Consider the following 20,213-nt stretch of genomic DNA (forward strand, 5'->3'; position numbering starts at 1 on the left):
TACAATATAACAATTACCTCTATGTCATCAATGCACCTGAACATGTCAGCTATTTTGCACTTTAAACTGTTTTGCACTGACTGAAGAGCTTTTGCAATTTCGTTGTACTTGTTACAATGACAATTAATAAATTATAATAATAATTATTATAATAATAAATTCTATTCTATTCTATTCTTGTTCTCCTCTTGTCCTGCTCTGTTTTTCCTCCTTAGCTCTCAATCATCAAAAAGCAAAAAGAGCACACAGACTGCTGAGTCTGAGACCTGGTTCATAATAAAAGAAACAGAAAGTATGTCCAGAGAACTGCACCAGATCAGAAAGTTAATGGTTGAGTATTTCAGGGCTAATTGACTGGTTCATCATTTCATGATGTTCCCTGATTTGACTTTGATCCTAAAATCTGTTTCCGTTAATCATAGCTTTATTTATCATCAAAAAAGCGAAGTCAAATCTGTGTCTTGAATATCAGCAGTTCATAGTGCTTGTTTGTGGGTCAAACCTGTTAACTGACGTTGGATAAAGATGACACATTTAATTACACCCCGCTGGTGTTTCAGTGTAAAGTGTGACCCTGTTAAGGGGTGACTCTCAGTCTTTAATCACTGATACTTTCAGCTGAGAGTCACCAGTTAGCATGGTCACTATTAACTCCAAAACAGTCGTTGCTCTGTTACTGTCCAAACTTGATAGACGTTGACTCTGTTGTATAGTATTGTTTCTGACAGCTGAGCACAGAACAACCGTACATTTTGATGCTGCTAACAGGTTGAATTAGTGTTTAAAGAACGCTAACTTGTCTGAATGAATGGTGCTAAACGCTGCCTCTGTGGTCAAGATGTGTGCACATCTTTCTGATGACATAGACTGATAATCCCTCTATAAACCTGTATGAGTGTGTGTGTTCTGAGTCCTGTTGACAGAGCTGTGAGGCCCTCTGAGGACAGTTATGAGACAAATATTGAGCTGTTGAAAGTAATGGTTGTGTCCTGGTGCATTCAGGTACCAGTGATGACTCTGAAAACAAGTCTCTCCACTGTGGACCTCATGAAGGGGGATTCAGACTCCACCCAGACTTCCTCCTCTGAGTTGAGCTGAGCCTGGATCGTGAGTGTTTTATGGTCTGTATTTGACTGTGGATGATGAGCTCTCAGTGAGCTGGCAGGCTGCAAACCAACTTTAGAGAGTCAGATAGCGGATGTTGGACCTGCAGCAGTGATCAGGAAGTTGAACAGGATTGTTGACTGTGTGTACAGTAGCTGTGTGAACTGTTGACTGTGTGAGCTGCTCTCAGGATGTTTGTCATCTATTTGCCATACGCTGTGTTTACACAGGAGCTCACCTAACAGGGCCTCACAGATCCTTTCACAGGGACGATCACAAACACAGTTCAGGAGCTGTTAGTTCAGGAGCTGTTAGCTTAAACCATGACGTGAGTTCAGGTGAAATGTGTTCATTAAGAGCTGACTTAGTCTGAAGTGTTGAATGAAATGGAACGCGTTAAATTTGATCTTAAACTCAAAACATTCAGGAGTAAAGGGACCTGGATATAAATGATCAGTACCCTGCAGAGTCAAACTAAACAAACCATGTGAAGCTCTGGAGCAGTCAGGAACTCCAGAGATCCATACCAGACAGGATTTCCTGTAAACGGTAAACTACAGAGTTCTGTGTGAAGCATGAAGCTGCAGAGTTTATCAGGATATCTCCCGAACAAAGAGAGTTAATTAGGGCTGGACCTAACATGTTACACCACATTATGACATGACTGTCACCTGACCTGAGCAATCAAACCATCCTAATATTTTCTAAACTGCCGAGTTAGAAAAAAATCCAGCCTCCGTACATTGTGTGCTGATAAAGAAATCAGTGTTTCAGACCCAAGCTACTTTTGAACCAGGCTGTAAATATGTTGTTGAAGTCTGTTTTTATGGTTGGGTGTGCAGGTGGTTTCAGGTCTTATTGTCCCTGGCTGGCACATCTAGTCTTGAGGTCAATTTTTAGATGGTCCAATAACTCTTTTTCAGTGTGTTTGTCTGTAGAGGAGTTTGGAGCGCCAGGTGAACTGACGCTTCAGAGACCCCTCCTTGTTGGCAGACTGAGCTAGTCTCTAACGTCAGCGTGGCAGAGCTGTTTGGGTCTGAATGAAGCCTGCAGAGAGGCGTTCATGAAATGACTGAGTCCTCCTCTTCAGTGCTGACTCGGTCTCTCAGCCTCCATCTTCAGGTTGAATCTTCTCCCTCTGTTGTCGGCGTGGACACACACACAGGCAGGATGTGAGCAGAACCATTCTAATGATCTAAATGTTGTCCTGTTAGAGCATGGTGCTGTGTCAGAGGAGCAGGATGCTGCTTTACTGCTGACCTACATTTGACGATGGTGTGTCAGAGAAGTGTGATGTGTGGTGCAGCTCCATGTGTCTCAGAGGGGGTTAGCATCTGACACATCACACAGCATAGTTTGAAGCTATGGAAAGCTAAGATTAGCCTGGAGCCTATGTTAGCCTGTGGTTCATATTCGCCCTGAGGAATCTTTACCTCACTGCTGGGCTCTCAGGTTTCTGGCTCCGTGGCTCTCTCAGACCTTTAGGAGGACGCGTATATGTGGAGGTGTTAACACATATATGATCCTGTGCATTTCATGAGCTGAAGGATCAGAGCAACAAGGATAATGTCATGTAGTCAGCTGGCTGGAAGAATGGAGGCCAGGGGGACATTCCTCCTGATCTCAGCCCTGCTCCTGTAAAGCCAAACTGTGTGGTCCAGGTTTCTCACCAAACAGCAGCTGAGGATGTTTGCTGATGATCTAACACTTCATCACAGGGTTCTATCTCTGATTTAGCAATTAGCTTCACTTGAGGAAATCTACCCGTCTAAACATGTTTACTACTGGTGTTTAATCGCAGTCTGAGTGGGATCCAATGAGAGAGCCTCAAGTGGACACTGGAGGGACTGCAGCTTCCTCCTCCTCCACTTTGGATCTGACTGCTGAGCTGGAGTGACACCTCAGCAGGTGTCAGCTTCATGTTCCTGTCATCTTTGATTTCATCATCCCATCCATCAAATGTCCTCACACAGATGGAGCAGCTTCCTGCCATCTGTGTGTGTGTGTGTGTGTGTGTGCTCTGGTATTTGACTGCTGTAGTTTTAAGGATGCGTTACCCTGGGCTCTGTGTCTTTACACTGTGTTTACATCAGCGTATTTAAAGTTTGAAACTAGATACACTGACTCGAAAAGCAAGTGCTACGTGTAAGAGCTGATCATAAAGCAACGCGCTTTGAGCCATCATGATAAAGCCCATAGAGAGAAAGATAGAAAGGTCTATCCTCTGATCTAGAGTCAGAAAACCAAGACTTAGCTATGGTGCTCAGCTCAAGTTTCCATCACATTGAATCACTGACAAATCCTTGTTTACGTCTGTCACCAGGAGCCGGGCTAGGGGCTGCTGCTGCTGCTCAAGAAGCTGCAGTTGTCTGACGGAACAGCAGCCGCATCAGTTTCACCTCAACATGGTTCTGGTATCCCATCCTGAACTCCATTCATAGACTTTATAAATCAGACTCCATCATATCGATCTTTCTGTGGATAAATAGGCCGCACAGTCGACTACAATTTTTTGTGACCCATGCAGATATAAAGTCCCGTCTTGGCAGCTGCACAAAACGAATCCAAGCACAAAAGCAGAGTCCATCAAATCAAAAAGCGGACTTGGTGTCCTTTTTACTAGTATTTCTGCATCCATCCATCCATCCATCCAACCATCTATCCATCCATCCATCCATCCATCCATCCATCCATCCATCCATCCATCCATCCATCCATCCATCCACCCAAACGCATCTGAATAATCTTAATAAATTGTCAAATTGAATGATACTTAGGAAGAAATACAATAAACTAGTGCTGTCAGGCGATTAAAAAAAATAATCTAACTAATTACAGGATTTGTAATTAAGTAATCTAATTAATTGCATTTTAATCTCATACCTGCTTAAGGTCCTAAAATAAAGAATTTGAATTCCAGGACATTAAAATTACATTAAAAGACATTTAAAAACATTTAAAAATAAGGTGGGAATATATACAACACATTTTTAGGTACCCTGAGGCATAAGGAACAAATGAAAAAGTTTTATGGTTCTGTCTTCGCAAAATCTACACAGTCCTACACGTAAGATAAGCTGATTTGATTTTCAGGACGTTTTTTGCTTCTGTCACATTTTTACTTGATGTGGACTCAATTTTCACTGCAATATGAACTTCTATACTTCTATGAGGTCAGGAGAACCAGGGCTAAAGGCTAAAAACTGTGAGGAACTATGTACAAAACACTTTATTCAAGTCTTTGATCAAAGAAAAGTGAAGTATTCTCAGTTTAACATGCTCTGAACACACAAACTGTTGCTCATTGGTGCAGAGCAGCCCCAAGCTGAAACATGACACCAGGAAGATGGAAGGAAATTTTTAAAGAATTCTTTAGACTTAAATACAGGACAAATATCGATCATTCAGGGCTTGTTTAATGCAGTAAAGAGTGTAGAATTATCTGTTTTTACAGAATTGAGCTAGAGCAAACGGTTGATTTTCTGCTGATTTTCAAAAAGGACTAAAAAAATAAATAAACGAGATGTGGACGGCAGTCTCACAAAAATAACTCTTGCTCCCCCCCGGTTTAAAGCATGTTGCCGACTTCACGTGTGATACATTCAGGGACTGTCGGAAATTTGAAAATCTGACGGGAACACCACTTTTTCCAAGTAGGACAAACAGTTTGTAAATGCCAGACAATTGAAAATAGGTGCGTCTTTAAACGCCCTGCGGGTTTGGGATCCAGATTAATCTGCGTTAATTTTTATAACACGTTAATTTGCGGTGTAATCAATTTATCTAATTAACGCTTTAAAATGACAGCCCTACAATAAACACAATCCCAAATGCTCATCCTACAGCCATTATCAGACGTGCAGTGTTCATTTCCAAAATAAATCAAGACTGGAATATGCTCTTTAATCTCAGTGTTGTGTCAGGACCTGTGGATCCCTCTAAAAGACCTGTGTTCCCCTGTAACAGATTTTTGGATCCCTCATACAGACTTGTGGGTCCCTCATACAGATGGTGACACTTGTGGTGTGGCACCATGCAGACCTACCAATTTATTGATTTTGATAATTACATGAAGTGATCATTTGTCCTGCCTGTGTCATGTGGGGAACAACCATTGCTGCGACCATGTGACCAAGAGACTCTCACAGCTTTTCCATATTTACCAAAACGTAGAGCTTACAATGGAAAGGTTGAGTCCTGAACAGGTTCCTGAAGTGTATGATGACCTAGTTTCTTTAACCTAAAGAAGGATGTGTGTATGTGTGTGTGTGTGAGCTCCTGTTTGATGTGAGCTTGTTCCGGTTTAACTGGATCTTCGTTATGGTTTAGCCTGTTAGCTCTTGACACGTAAAGATTTGTAGAAGCGTTGACTCAGTGTGTAGGTGAGTCACAACGTGTTGAGACAGACCCCGCTCAGTTCACCTCAGGCTTTAGCACTCAGAGATGAGGTCTGTGATGGAGGATCACAGACCCCCCCTTCCCCAGCCTTCCTGTGCTCCTTGTGTTCCTGTGTTCTTGTTTTGAAGCAGATCTGGTTGTTTCTCAGGCCTCCTCCCTTTAAAGCACTTTGTTTGATTGACAGAAGTGGAACAGTGGAGCTACATATGCAAATCTATGGAAACATGTGCAGGTACAGGTTAGTGTGTTGACATGAGATTAACTCAGAGAAGCTGAAAGAAAAGGGGGGTCTTCTGAACCTGACTCTGGGTCTCTTTGGGTTTCTGTGTGACTTCATGCACATTACACCTGGTACACTCATGCAGTCTGGAGGGGTTTCTCAGCCAGAGTCCAACCTGTGGGGTTTTGTGTTTCTGCTCTGGTCTTTCAGACCCTCTAAAGGTGGTCTGATCTGTTCTCTTTCTGTTGTTCTGCTGTGACCCTGGTTGGGCTGTGTGTCTGGGTACATTGAGCTGAACATGTTCCTGTGTGTGTTTCAGGTACCCCAGTCAACATGTGTATTGTTCAGAGCAGAGCTCACCTGGCTCAGCTCCCTCTGCCAGGGACAGAACGGCTGATGGCCCGAAGCAGGACCAGGACCAGGAGCAGGACTCCACGCAACACAAGGTGAGCTGAGGGTGGAGGAGTTGGTCACGCAGAGTGATGATGAAACAAACAGCAGCTGACTGATGTCTCACACACACTTTCTGATTTGATCCTCCATCTCACGCTGAGGTCAGATTATCACTACTTCCTTAATCTGTGAGGAACCAGCTGAACCTGAGGTCAGGTGTTAGGCCGGCCCCTCTCTGGAGGATTACACACCATGTAGGGCTGAGCTCACAGATCATACCTGAGTGCTGTGGGCACACCTCCACCTGCCTGACGTCTTGTTTCTCTGCCAAGCCGTGTGACCCAACGTGTCACAAACTCTAATCCCTAATTCGCATCACAGTGCCGCAGTTCGTACTGGATGCGTCTCTGGAGCGCCGCGCAAGGTCCCACAGCAGCTGGATACCTGAGATCACAAAGTCACAGTAGAACCGTATGTTCCTGCAGGAATCCCACCCATGACAACATACTTGCATTGTAATAAATAAGCATGTTAAACTCCTTAAGCACCTGAATAGAATTGTGAGTTCAAAAATGAACTCTTCCTCGTCCAAAACATCAGATTTCCTCTGGACCTGACCTGCTGATGACTTCAAGCCATGTGTCAGTGATTTAGTTTTGATAAACAAGGATGAGATTTATGATCCGGAGCCAGAACGTGAAGCTTTATTTTAAAATGACCCAATCCCCCAGATAAAGACCAAAACCTGTGCCCTAAAGAGACCATGGTCTGAAACCAGTCGACACAGAGACCTGAACAAAGAGTGTTAAAATGGTGTACAAGAATGGATGAACAGTTGGATGAATAGATGAATGAATGGATGAACAGCTCGAGGAGTGGATGGATAATCAGATGAATGGATGGATAAACAGATGGATGAATGCAGGGATGAATGAATGAACAGATGGATGAGTGGATGAACAGATGGATGAATGGATGAACAGATGGATGAATGGATGAATAAACAGCTTGATAGATGGATGAATAGACGCATATTCTGAGTGGGTAAGCTGTGCTGCCTCATGCTGCAGCCTGTCTGTGGGATGATCAGCCATTTTCTCACTCCTCCTGGAGCTCATGGTGAAACCGTGTGTTTGCAGATCATGTGACTGGGTGGTGGGAGTCAGGTCATGGTCTTTAGGACCCTGTTGACCCCTGAGAGGGGGAGGAGGTGCAGAGAGAAGAGGTGTAGTTATAAATACTGGGTGTAGATGGTCTGAAGGTCCTGAGCTGTAGCCTGAGGAGGCTGTTACGTAACTCTGTGTTCTTCCTCAAAGAGAGAAACGGTGTTTTGGAGCAGACCTCTTATCTGTGTACAGCCTGTTATCTGAGCGCGCTCTGAGCACTCTGGGTCAGGACACACAGAAATGGACATGACAATCAGAGTATTTCAGGTAAAAAGTCATAAAGCAGCCTGCTTCCACCCAGTCTGGATGGTAACCAGGCACGGAGCATGCAGTAATGTAGGTCAGGACCATCCTGTGGGGTCAAAGTTCACGGTAAACAAAAGCTTTCCTAACCTTCACTCCTATTATCCGCTGAACAAAGTTGGGAGTCTAATCCTCCTTAAAGCCTGCGTCAGACAGAGCTGGTTTACAGAATGCCCCACAGCAGGCCGCCCTGCAGTGTGAGTCAGAAACCTGCAGGGCTTCCTACTGGAGGGGGTCAAACCTGGAGCTCAGGAACCGTTTCCATCCAGACCTGCTGCTCTCTGCTGGATCCACATCTCTGGTTGGCAGGGAGTCCTAAAAAAAGCCTGACAGTGTTCAGCTGTGTGTCTGTGTCTGTGTGTGTGTGTGTGTGTGTGTGTGTGTGTGTGTGTGTGTGTGTGTGTGTGTGTGTGTGTGTGTGTGTGTTTGGAGTATCACAGTCTTTGTTCAAGAACAACAGCACACCTCTTCACTGAATCTGACCTTTACACACTTTTCTGTGTGTGCGGATGAAGAGTGTGTGACCAACATTTGTGTTTGTGTAGGTGCTGGAAGAATGGACAACACACACTTCATACCATGTGGGACTGGAGACAGAGAGAGCAGCACTGAGGGAGCTAACAGCACACAACACACACCATGAACAGGTAACACCATCTACACACAACACACACAACACACACACACACACACACACACACACACACACACACACACACACACACACACACACACACACACACACACACACACACACACACACACACACACACACACACACACACGCACACCTTAAACAGGTAACACCATCTACACACAACACACAACACACACACACAACACACAAACACCTTGAACAGGTAACGGCATAACACACACACACACACACACACACACACACACACACACACACACACACACACACACACACACACACACACACACACACACACACTCACACTCACAGCTTGTTCTTCCTCTTGTCTGCAGACTGTGAATCCTGGAGACACTGAGGTGAAGGAGACCAAGCCTGAACCAGAGTCAGACCCTGAACCTGTTGCTCCTGAGCCAGAAACCCACCCAGAGCCCCCCCAGGCCAATGTGGACCAGCAGACCGACACCCAGAACCAGGACCAGGAAGTTCTCGTGTCCACTCCAGAAGCAGTTCTAGCACAGACCCCAGAGTCCTCAGAAGTCCCGGCAGAGATCTCCAGTGAAGCTCCTGCTGCAGTGCTGAGCCTGGACTCAGCCCCCTCCCCCAATGAAGCTGAAAACACACCTACCTCACAGAGTGCTGGCCTGACCCACACAGGGTAAGTTCCTGTTCAGTTCCTCAGTCCAGAGTTTTGTTTAGGAGCTGGCTTTGGCCTCAGAGAGAGGTCTGAGGGTCAGAGCCAGCTTCAGCACACACATGAGGAGAAAGATCCGCTGTGTGCTCATGTGTGTGCTCATGTGTGTGCTCATGTGTGTGCTCATGTTGTGTTATGTTGTGTCATGTTCTGCTGGTTAACGTTTCCTCCTCCAGTCTTTACTCTGGTTTCACTGGTTTTCATTCACATCCCTGAGAGGCGGAGCTCTCACTGACAGAGGAGCTCACAGGGGGCGATCCCAGGCCACCATCAGTGCCTGGGGCACACTTCTTAGGGAGCTTGTGGACTTGATGCTGCTTGTGAACCTGGACCATGATCATTCCACACACCTGGACTTACATTTCAAAACCTGCACAGCTCCCTGTCAAAGGAGCCACCTCTCCCCCCCACACCTCTTTTTTCTCCTCATCTCTCTATCCTCCTCCTTCCCTCCCATCCCTCCCTCCCTCCCTCCCCAGTGTGAGGAGGTGTGGTAAACACCTTGTCCTTTCTTTCCCTCAGTGTGGTGCGGGTTGCCAGTGCAGGAGATGAACTCCCAGTAGACTCCTTAGTCTCTGCTGAGCACTCTGATTCTCAGTGCGGGGTCATTCCCCCCGAACTGGCAACCTGTGAAAACTCCCCCTTTGGCCGCCCTCTGTTCAGGTGAGTCCCTGACCCCCAGCAGCCAATCAAAGCACAGCGCCAGGTAATCCAGTCACAAGCTGCACCTCTCTGCTGCGTGCCACCACCGAGTGCTGCCCTTGCTTCCCTCTGCTCTTTGATTTGACGTCCTCATTCTGCCTGCTCTCAACGAGGACTGTCGCTGACGCTCACACCTCTGAACTGCATGTGGGTACTCATTTCTGCTCTCCTCTCCTCCTCCTCCTCCTCTTCTGTTCCCTCCTTCCTGTCCTCTGCTTCTGCTGTAGGCCCGAGGAGGCCGGCTCAGAGGACCAGCCGTCAGAACAGGTCCACAGTCCTGGTCCCGAGGCAGAGGCCCAGTTCAGACCTGGTCATGTAGACCTGGAACAACAGCAGGAGCGTCAGGAGCATCAGGAGCTGGAGGGGGGACTGTCTGATTCTGACCACGAGGGGAACGCCTCCCAGGTCCACAAAGATCAGCAGGTCAGCAACTCCTCATCATCAGGGTCCTCCTCAGAGTTTCAGAGAGGTGTGGGGTCAGAGTGAGGTGCACATACAGCTGTGGGACAGGAAGGTGAGCAGTCCTGGTTCACAGGTAGAGCAGGTGTTCAGCCACTGGTGTTCAGCTGGAAGGAGAGTCTCTGACTGATGAAGTGACCTTAGGATCTGAGGTTCTGAGAGGAGAGCCGTTGTCCTCCGGTTTGAGGTACAGAGGACTGAGACTCTGCAGCTCCAGACCTGAACAGTCTGGAGAAAGAACCAGACCCTGGTCACTCCATTAACTCTGAGTCTGTTAACTGTTTCAGGCATTGAAGTGATACTCCGGGATGGAACAGGTTGGGTCCTGTCACAAGGTTTAGGGCAGAAATTACCCCTACAGCAGTGTTTTTGTGCAGCAGAAGCCCAGAGCACTCGCAAACACCCCCTCCCTGCTCCTCTGCCGGTTTCCTCTGCACTCAGACGGGGCCATATTTTACTTGACCAAAAACACAAATAAACGGACTCCCACCGAAACAATCTGATGTCGGTCTGCATTCACGCTTCACTTTGCTTGCAAAGGTAACGGCAGGTCGTCCTCGCTCTCATAATCACTCATCTTTACGTTGTTATTGCATAATTCGTCCTGGCAGACTACCTGCGTTTGTTTATATCTGGCACGCCGCGTGCGCGGACTGATACACTAAGCGGCGAGCGCCTCGTAGCCAGCTGTGACTCTGCAGTGGAGGTAGCGCCGTTTTACGACATGATGAGAACTAGAGCCTTATTTAGCGGTGTTTTTGTGTAAAAGTAACACGCTGAAAATTCTCTAAATGAAGCGTGAATGCAGACCGATATCAGATTTTTTTGGTGGGAGTCCTTTTATTTGTGTTTTTGGTCAAGTAAAATATGGCCCCGTCTGAGTGCAGAGGAAACCCGGCAGAGGAGCATGGAGGGGGTGTTTGGTGCGAGCGCTCTGGGCTTCTGCTGCACAAAAACACTGCTGTAGGGGTAATTTCTGCCCTAAACCTTGTGATAGGACCCAACTTGTTCCATCCCGAAGCATCACTTTAAAGTCCGAAACTGTTTGATACTTTGACTCAGACGCTGACAGGGATGGCTCATCACAGCTGATTCTTTGAAAGAAGGAAGCCCTCGAGTTGTTCGTGGTTCAGGTTCAAAGTTCAAATTAATGATTCTGTTGACATACTCTAAAGATTCAAGGTTTGACTCTGGTTCCTAAGCCTGTGCGTGCATGTGTGTGTGTGTGTGTGTGTGTGTGTGTGTGTGTGTGTGTGTGTGTGTGTGTGTGTGTGTGTGTGTGTGTGTGTGTGTGTGTGTGTGTGTGTGTGTGTGTGTGTGTGTGTGTGTGTGTGTGTGTGTGTGTGAGGGGGTGATCATTTACATAGGAAACCAGGTCACCTGTGATGAAAAGAGCAGTCAAACTGAGAGATGAAGAAATCAGTCACAGCACAGATGAGATGAGCTTCATGAATGATCTAAATCAGGGGTCTGCAATCTGCGGCTCTGAAGCCTCATGCTACTCTTTGACTCATTTGCAGTAGCTCCTTGTAGCTTTATAAAAATATTTTTGAAATAAAGAATTTTTACATTTCTACAGAGGGCAATGATGATTATAGACACTGGCCCTCATGTATCAAACGTGCGTACACCCAAAAAATGGGTGTTCGCTCCTTTCCACGCACAGATCGGCATTTATCAATCTGAACGTGGGCGTCGGGCACACTCAAATCCCACGCCAGGTCTGAGTTCATGTACTTAAGTTTCATGTCAGTGGAGAGCGGGGTGCGGCGAGGGGAATCTGTCTGTGGAGGAGAATTATTAGATCATATGAGCACAAAACATTTTCAGAAATAAAAACTGATGTTCTTTGATTAATATTTAGATCCTTGAATTAGATATGACACCAAGAATGTTTCCAACATTTCACTGTTATTCTGCCAATCTATAAAATACTTCGCTATGAAAGAGCAGCATGAGCTGTCAGCTGATTCTTCCCCGTAAAAAATGTTTCGTCTTTTGGTTTACTATAAAAAAATCGAAATAAATAAAGAGCTGGTTATCAGTTTTTAAAACACTCCCACGTTTATGATAAAGTCTCCACAGTGAACATTCAGACCAGCTGAATCAAACTTTTAGCACATATTTTTGTTTTTAGAGAAGCTGTTTGATTACAGGATTCACTGTGAAGTTGATTATTTCACTCCTCACAGTTATATAAACCTGAACTGTGTGTGAAAAAGCGACTATTTCAGAACAAAAGACGTTTATTTACATGAGATCACAACCTATGTGCTCATCTCGTGGTACGAATTATCATTAAACTCCGGTCTACCCGTGTGTAATTGCGCACAATCGACGCGCTTCAGCTCCACTCCCTCCTCAGTCTGTGACAGGTTCAGGCTGGAGTCTGCAGCTTCTTTCAGAGCTCAAACACATCTTTAAAAGACAATGTTCCACGTCACCTGAACAGAAACAATTAATAATATTGTGGCTTCTAATAGTCAGACATCACTGATTAATTAATCAAGGTATAAATGAAGGCTGTGTAAATTAAATGTTTAAATTTTATTGAGCTAAATTTTCATCCCATCTGTCAATAAAGCCTGCCACCACTCTACTTCACCCCCTACATCAACAGCCACCAACTTTCCATGTACCTGTGGCCGGGAAGATAACTAAATCTACAAAAGGACAAATCTGGAAGAAAATCCAGATTTAATTTCCATGTAGATGGATTCTTTTAACTGTTAACATGCTGGCTTAATGTACATGCTTGATATATGGATATATGAGTTCAGTGCTACTTATGTTATCAAATTCAGGTATTCTTTTAAAAATGATGAAACCAATAAAATTTCAATTTTTGCTAATTTTTAAAATTTATTTTTATGTTTAAACATCATATGTATGTTTTTCAAATTTCAAACTTTTTTAATTTTTTAAATTTAAACATTTCTTTTTAAATTTTTGCATCTTTTTTCAAAATCACAAACTTCTGAATTTTTTTTTAAATTTTGTAATTTCAAGTGTTCAAGTGCAATATTTAAAATTTCAGGAAAAAAATGAAATTATTTCAAAATGATTTCATTTTTAACATTTTGTAAATTTTAGCTATTTTTTTTAATTCCTTAATTTGTTGAATTGAAGTCTTTGCAAATTTTGTCATTTCACAATTGTTTAAAACATTTTCACAATTTTTTTAAATTTCCAAAATTTTTGCAAATATTTTAAATTTCAAACTCTTTTGACATTTTTGCAAATTTGTTAAGAATGAAAATATAAGACATCACCTTTAAAATTTCATAAATTCAAAAATCTTCTGGTTTAGAGAATTATTCACTAGATTTTAACATTGCATAGTTTTATGCACTCTATAGTCTTAATTGTGAAGATGATAATATCAGTAAATTTCTGTTGGCTCTGGAACAACTTAGCTCCAGGTGAGCTGAGGCAAAATGGCTCCTAAGAATGTTTGCAGACCCCTGAACTCAGCTCTTCGTCTAGAGCTGATGATTTACACAGCGGAAAAGAGTTTTTGGGAGGAAAGAGTCCTGAAACCTCACCATGGGACTGTAGAAAGTCAATCGGCGAACTCATTAAAATATGATTCAAATCAGACAGAGACATCATTTGTCTGCTCCTGCATGCAGGGGCACAAAGTGTCTTTGTCTGTTAGTTTTTTTTTCAGTTTCTTTGTTTTAAAGAGACATTAACACAGAAAAAACATGAAGCCAGACTAAGAACCATATTCTGAGTGTGCAGTGTGACGGACTGCTCCACAAACACTCCCCTCACATCTCAGACCTCCTTTTCAATAAGCTTTGATTTCGGAATATCTTCCCAGCAGCCACATTGAAGTGTCTCAGAGGGAGTGATGCTGTTTCTCCATTACTCCTCTGACCTCACACACACTGGTTTAATGTCAATACAGCAGAGTTCAGCTCTAAAGGGGTCAGGGCTTAATGCTGAGTCAGCCTGCTCTCACTTCCTGTTGTTAAAAGGGAAGGATCAGAGGGAGATCTTAATTACCTGTGGATGTCTGTCTGCATCCTGTATTTAAACATTGTTTTGCAGGTCTGGGTCCAGGTCTGGGTCCAGGTCTGGGTCCAGGTCTGGGTCCAGGTCTGGGTCCAGGTCTGGGTCCAGGTCTGGGTCCAGGGTCAGTGACGGAGTCTCGTGGAAGCTGTTGGTGTGTTTGCATCAGAAGCTGTCTTAGTCAGTAGATTTTTCAGACCAGTCTGTGGTGTGAGGTCCAAAGGGTGCTCTTATATAATCCATCCAAATATTAGTCACAGCTCAGCGCATCCCAAAGCTTCAGTGGCCCAAGGCTGGTCAGGCTGACTACCAGGGACGTGGAGGGGGTGGCTTTGTAGAGGCCGCGCAGCACATGCTGGGCACGAAGAGAGACTGTTCTTATCCTGTGGGGAATTAATGAGGCCTTTTCAAAATAAAGCTTTCTGATCAAAGACGATGCACCGAGCTGAGTAGATGAGACGGGTCAAAAAGCGTCAGAGATGTTTTTATATTTCAGACCTTACTGTTAATCATTCTTACAACCAGCTTCCTGTCAGCTGATTGGTCAAACCCTTTAACAATGGTCATTAACGCTGAACAGCAGGAGCGATGCCAGGGACAACCACGTCGCACCAAATCAATTCATGGAAAGTTGTCCAGCATGACTAAAGTTTACTGACAACCCTGCCTATCTGTCTGTCCAGGTCAGGGAAGCCAGTGTGGGCAGAGAGACTGATCCCTCAGTTCCCAGTAAAGAGGACATCCCCACCTTTGACGAGTGGAAGAAACAGGTCATGGAGGTGGAGAAGGAGAAGAGTGAGTGCATGGACATTTAAGCTCACTTTACAATGCATGTGCAAATCCAGAGCAGGCCCACATCCAGAGCAGGCGTGCACTGAGCCATTATGTAGGTTGACTCTGAGACGTCCTGGAGTCATGGCTCTGACTCAGCTTTTTGTGTTGACTGAAGAAGCCAGCTCTTATTCAGAGCTCATCCTTTTCCTCTCCTCCTCTTCTTCAACAGATGTTTTACTCTTTGTTTCCTCTTGAGCTTTCTTCCTCATCCCTTTCTGTCTCACCCTCAAGCCATCGTGTGTGTTCATGTTATGTAACCTTACCCTGTCCTCTGGAGTACAGCTCTGCCACTCTCTGGATCCTAACAACGCTCTCTGTGTGCAGGTCAGTCCCTCCACACCTCCACAGCTGGCACCCCCCACCCTGTGAAGAAGGTTCAGAAAAACTTCAAGAATAACTACGCCTCGGTGGAGTGTGGAGCCAAGATACTGTCTGCCAACAGCGAGGCCAAGGTCTCTCACACACGATCACACTCACACACACACACAGCAGAGTGTGTGTGTGGCACTGTCAGGGTGTGTCAGAGCACCTGTGATAGATTGGGGCAGTTCTCCTGCAGTGATCGCTTTGTTCAGCCAGTCTACATGAACCTGTACTAATAGTCCCTGTCTGTCTGTGCCGTCTGTCCTTCAGAGCACCTCAGCCATCCTCAAGGAGAACATGGACCTGTACATGCTGAATCCCTGCAGCAACAAAATCTGGTGGGTTCCCCTCCAAGCACAGACACAGGCGCAGCAAGAGGTCTCTCTGTGTCTGATCAGACCTGTTTCTCTCTCTGCAGGTTTGTGATTGAGCTCTGTGAGCCAATTCAAGTCAAGCAGCTGGACATCGCCAACTTTGAGCTCTTCTCATCCACACCCAAAGACTTTTTAGTGTCCATCAGTGACAGGTAGGCCCACTCTCTCCACAGCTGTCTGTGTGTTTCAGCCCAGAGTTAGACAGGCCGTGAAGTTCTCATCAGCATCTCACGCCTATCTTTACTGACACTGCAGCCAAACACAGGCTGTCAGGATGAAGATGCTGCTGAAAACCTGTAAACACCAGTTAGGATAAAGGTTGATCAGCTGTGAGACACCTGGTAAAGGTCAAACCAGCATGTGACACAGCTGCTGTTTCTCTGCTGCTGTGTTGGTGGGAGCAGGTCTCTGTGAAGAAGCTTTGACCTCATGAAGCCATCAGAGCTCTCAGTGTTTTCAGCGCTGGCCTAGCTGCTGGTGTCTTTGTTTTGGATTTCAAAGTCATGATTCATATCCAGAGTCCTCTCATAATCCTACTCTGGCATGCAAGGACAGACCTCCAGTCACATGCAGCGAGCGGCATTCACACCCAGCCTCACACGACATGCCATGCTTTGTCTAAAGAACACACTCACATACACAAACACACACACAAACACACATGCACATGTCTCTGACTGCTCTCTGGCTGTGTCTGCAGATATCCAACCAACAAGTGGGTGAAACTGGGAACCTTCCACGCCCGAGATGAGCGCATAGTTCAGAGCTTCCCCCTGGATGAGCAGCTGTACGCTAAATATGTGAAGGTAAGAATGTTCACCTTCACATGGAGCAGAGAGAACAACTCAGGACTTCATCTCACACACACACACACACACACACACACACACACACACACACACACACACACACACACACACACACACACACACACACACACACACACAGAATGTAACTCATTAAAACGTGAGGAGCTGAGGCCTGCAGTCAGCACTGAGCCAAACCAGTCCTTAGGTCGGGGTTTGGGTGATCCCAGGCATCCCCTGTCTGACTCCTCCCTCTCTCCCCACCTGTGTGACTCTAAAGTCCTGTTTCAACCAAGCAGTCCGGTATAGATCAGTACGGTTAAATGCAGATTTGCTCAGTTAAACTTGGTCCTGTTCGTGATTCCTCGGCCAACCGTGCCTCCTTGTGGTAGGCGGCAAGTAAGGCGGATGCTGATAGCCGCATCACTTATACAATAGCGTGACTCCATAGCAACGACACAGTGTACCCTGCTTATAAATCCAATGAAGATAACCAAACTAATAGTGATGGAGATGCTTGTTTTGCCATATATGAAAATGTCACTAAGCACTTTGTGTAACTGATTTTAATCCCTTTTCTGTGGGTTTGTTTGTTGTTTTTGTTACAACTGTATAGGAGGTGAACTAATATGATACTCAGTAACAGTGTTTTTGCTCTAAATCAGGGGTCCCCAGACTTTTTCCTGTCAGGGCCAAACAACTTTTCCCTTCTCTGATGGGGGGGCAGGGTTAGTTTGTAAAAAAAAGTGTGACAATCGCGGAGGTGTCCAAATGTAAATATTTTTTTGTTTCCCAGAAAGCCACACACAACCAAATATTAATAACCCTTTCTGGGATCTTGAGAGGAAATAAAATCAGAAAATAAATAACACTACGGACACACTATGAAATATGTAACACTATTTATGAAATAAATAATAACTAAATAGCCTTTTAGGCTAAGAAACCGAACTAAGTGACGCTTAGTTACAACACTAAAGCTGCGTTTCCACCAAGCAGACCGGTTCGGTTCGTCTCGGTACGGCGCGCTTTTTGCAGCATTTCCACTGACTCATCCCGGGACAGATTTCTAAAAACCGAGATGAGCAGACCTACTTTTTTGGGACCCTTTCATACGGGTGCCAGACTGAACCGATCCGCTCTCAGAAGGTGGAGCTACAACACTGCAGACGGTTGATTGGTCAAAAGAATTGTCACTTACCCCGACAGCGGCTGCATTTCTCCTGGCGGCTCACAGACTTCTCTGAAACAAAGCTTGATTGTACTTTGTAACAGAGAGCTACATGAAAATCACAGAGAGGACAAAATGCTGCATGTCTTCCATCCGTGCTCTTTGTTTACTGTGTTGTGTTTTTCTTCTTTGTTGGATTTAATAGCAGGGTGAGCTGCTATGGCGTTGCGCTATTGTTTAACAGCTGCGGCTCCCGGCATCCAGCTTACACGCCGCCCACCACGAGAGGGCACAGTTTGCTGTGGAAACGCAAACGGGATCAGACTTAACTGTGCCAAACCGTCCCAAACCGTTTAGAACTGACCAGGACTGCTTGGTGGAAACGCAGCTTATCTAGCACAATACATTTCACTACCAGTATGGTTGTGTAACAGGATTTTTTTTAAGGGAGGAGTTTCAGATAGGGCACAAGCTGCAGAAGGGTTGAATAGAAGGTTACGTTCTATGCATGTGTAAGTCTCGATCACGTGGCCAGACTGAAAAAAAAGTCATAATGCGCCTCTGGTGTTGTTCAGGGGGCTGGGCAAAATGTGGAGGCGGGCCGTATCCGGCCTCTGGGCCATAGTTTGGTTACTACTACTTTAAATACTCTCTTCTTAATTGCATCAGAAGTTAATTTGATCCTATGACATGTTGTCTGTTGAACCGGTAATGACCCTGCCTGCTGCGTATTTTAATGTATTTCGTTTTATTGTTTTGTCTATTTATGTTACGTTCCATGAAATAATAAAAAAAGGTAAAAAAAAAATCCGATGAAGAAGAAGAAGAAAAACATGACACATAAACCAGGAGCAAGTATGGAAGACATCCATCAGTTTGTCTTCTATGTTACAAAGAACAACCAAGCTTTGTTTCAGAGAAGGCTGTGTGCCACCAGGAGGAATACAGCAGCCATTGTCACACAGGAAGTGATCATTCTTTCAACCAATCGACACACTGTGGTGTTTCCAGTAGGGGTGGGAGAAAAAATCAGAAATCGATATATCAGGATTTTTTCCTTATATATCAAAATCGTGATTCTTTGTCAATTTTTTTTTTCAATTCTCATCTCATCTCATCAAATTCTTTGTTTTAGTCTTTGTTCATAAACTGGATTGGAAAAAAGTTACCACTTTTCTCCAGCAGGGGGTGAAATGTTTCTCTTTGACTCACACGATGTGCATTACATGGGAAAATACGGCGTTAATATAGTCTGTAGACATTATCATCATCATTTAACTTTTTCCATTGGTCTGGTGTTAAAAAATAAAAAAACTTAAAATTGCAAAAATCGCAAATATCAAAGTATCGCAATTGAAACCCAAGCAACCCAAAAATCATACCAGAATCAAATAGCAAGAATAGCATATCGACCCATCCCTAGTTTTTAGCTCCACCTTCTGGGATCGGATCAGTTTAGGCTGGCAGCCCAACAGAAGGGTACCATAAAGTGGGGCGGCTCATCACAGTTATTTGGAGATCTGTCACGGGATAAGCAAAACACAGCAAAATACTTGTCGTGCTGAGACGAGCTAAATTGGACCGCTTGGTGGAAACCAGGCTTAATGGACCACGGTTTACTGAATGAACATCATGCTTTACTGAAGACTTAAACCAGAGACTAAAACCAAAACCTGGTTTGGAAAATGTTGACAGAGAGAATAACTCATAGGGGTGTAAGTGCAGTCGCCCCCTGCTGGACAGTAGGGGTCACATAGGTTAGCATGCCACAATCACATAGAGACAAGTTTGGTTAGAGTGTGTGAGAGCTGCAGAGGTGTTTCTGAGGCCCAGAGCTCTCCTCTTAATGTTCCAGTGATGATGAGCTTTCTTGTTGTGATGTCAGTGTGGGCGTGAACATGTGGGAGCTCTCTGTGAATCATGTGCCCCGTTATGAAATCACTCTTCATTACATAAACTCAGTTTACCCTGATTCAGGGGGAGACCAGCTCTCCTCCTGTTTTCAGTCTTCTGTTTGTCAGTCCCTGTCTGTCTCTTCCTCTGTCTCACTGTCTGTCCTGCGGTCTGTCTGTAGTGTCTGTCCGTAGCGTCTGTTGGAGCAGTGGTTCTCAGTCTTTTTAGTGATGTACCCCTGTGAAATGTGTTTTTTGCCAGGTACCTCCTGACGAGCACAAAGCAGTTTTGTTTTAAAGAAAAGACGTAAACACAGCACTGTACTGTCAGTGTCTGATTAATGAAATGCTCTTCATGAACAATAGCGCTGTTGTTAACCCTGAACATCATGACCCCATAGGCACAAAACATTATAACTGCATCAACTGTAAAATAAAAATAACTAGAGACGAATTTGAAAGGAAAGATTTGTGCACATAAAAATGATCGTCACCTTAAAGTGTCCTCTGTGGGTGTCAAATTGAAGATCTGTTCTCAAACTGGAATGAACTGAACATTAGATAAACCCACATTTCTTCACAAACAGGCAGAAACTTAATGTTTGAAGATTTGCTAAAAAGAATAAAGCCTGGCCTCATGCTGCTGTTGTTTCATTTCTCCT

At 44.8% G+C, this 20,213-nt stretch overlaps 1 protein-coding gene across 4 annotated transcripts in view; it reads left to right on the plus strand.

Annotated features, from left to right (window-relative positions):
• The window catches only part of suco (SUN domain containing ossification factor), a 56,976-nt gene that overhangs the window by 19,635 nt on the left and 17,128 nt on the right, over positions 1-20,213 (plus strand). For all 4 annotated transcript variants that reach the window (XM_074667749.1, XM_074667751.1, XM_074667750.1 and 1 more), the window contains exons 2-10: positions 6,042-6,168; positions 8,130-8,231; positions 8,575-8,897; positions 9,863-10,058; positions 14,795-14,906; positions 15,270-15,397; positions 15,579-15,646; positions 15,727-15,834; positions 16,383-16,488. In XM_074667749.1, the coding sequence (XP_074523850.1) occupies positions 6,042-6,168; positions 8,130-8,231; positions 8,575-8,897; positions 9,863-10,058; positions 14,795-14,906; positions 15,270-15,397; positions 15,579-15,646; positions 15,727-15,834; positions 16,383-16,488 (1,270 nt within the window). The remainder of the gene's footprint in view (positions 1-6,041; positions 6,169-8,129; positions 8,232-8,574; positions 8,898-9,862; positions 10,059-14,794; positions 14,907-15,269; positions 15,398-15,578; positions 15,647-15,726; positions 15,835-16,382; positions 16,489-20,213) is intronic.

Source organism: Halichoeres trimaculatus, unplaced genomic scaffold, assembly GCF_033239565.1.
Source record: "Halichoeres trimaculatus isolate MK-OKI-2021-1 unplaced genomic scaffold, fHalTri1.1 fHalTri1_scaffold_4, whole genome shotgun sequence".
Lineage (NCBI taxonomy): Eukaryota > Metazoa > Chordata > Actinopteri > Labriformes > Labridae > Halichoeres > Halichoeres trimaculatus.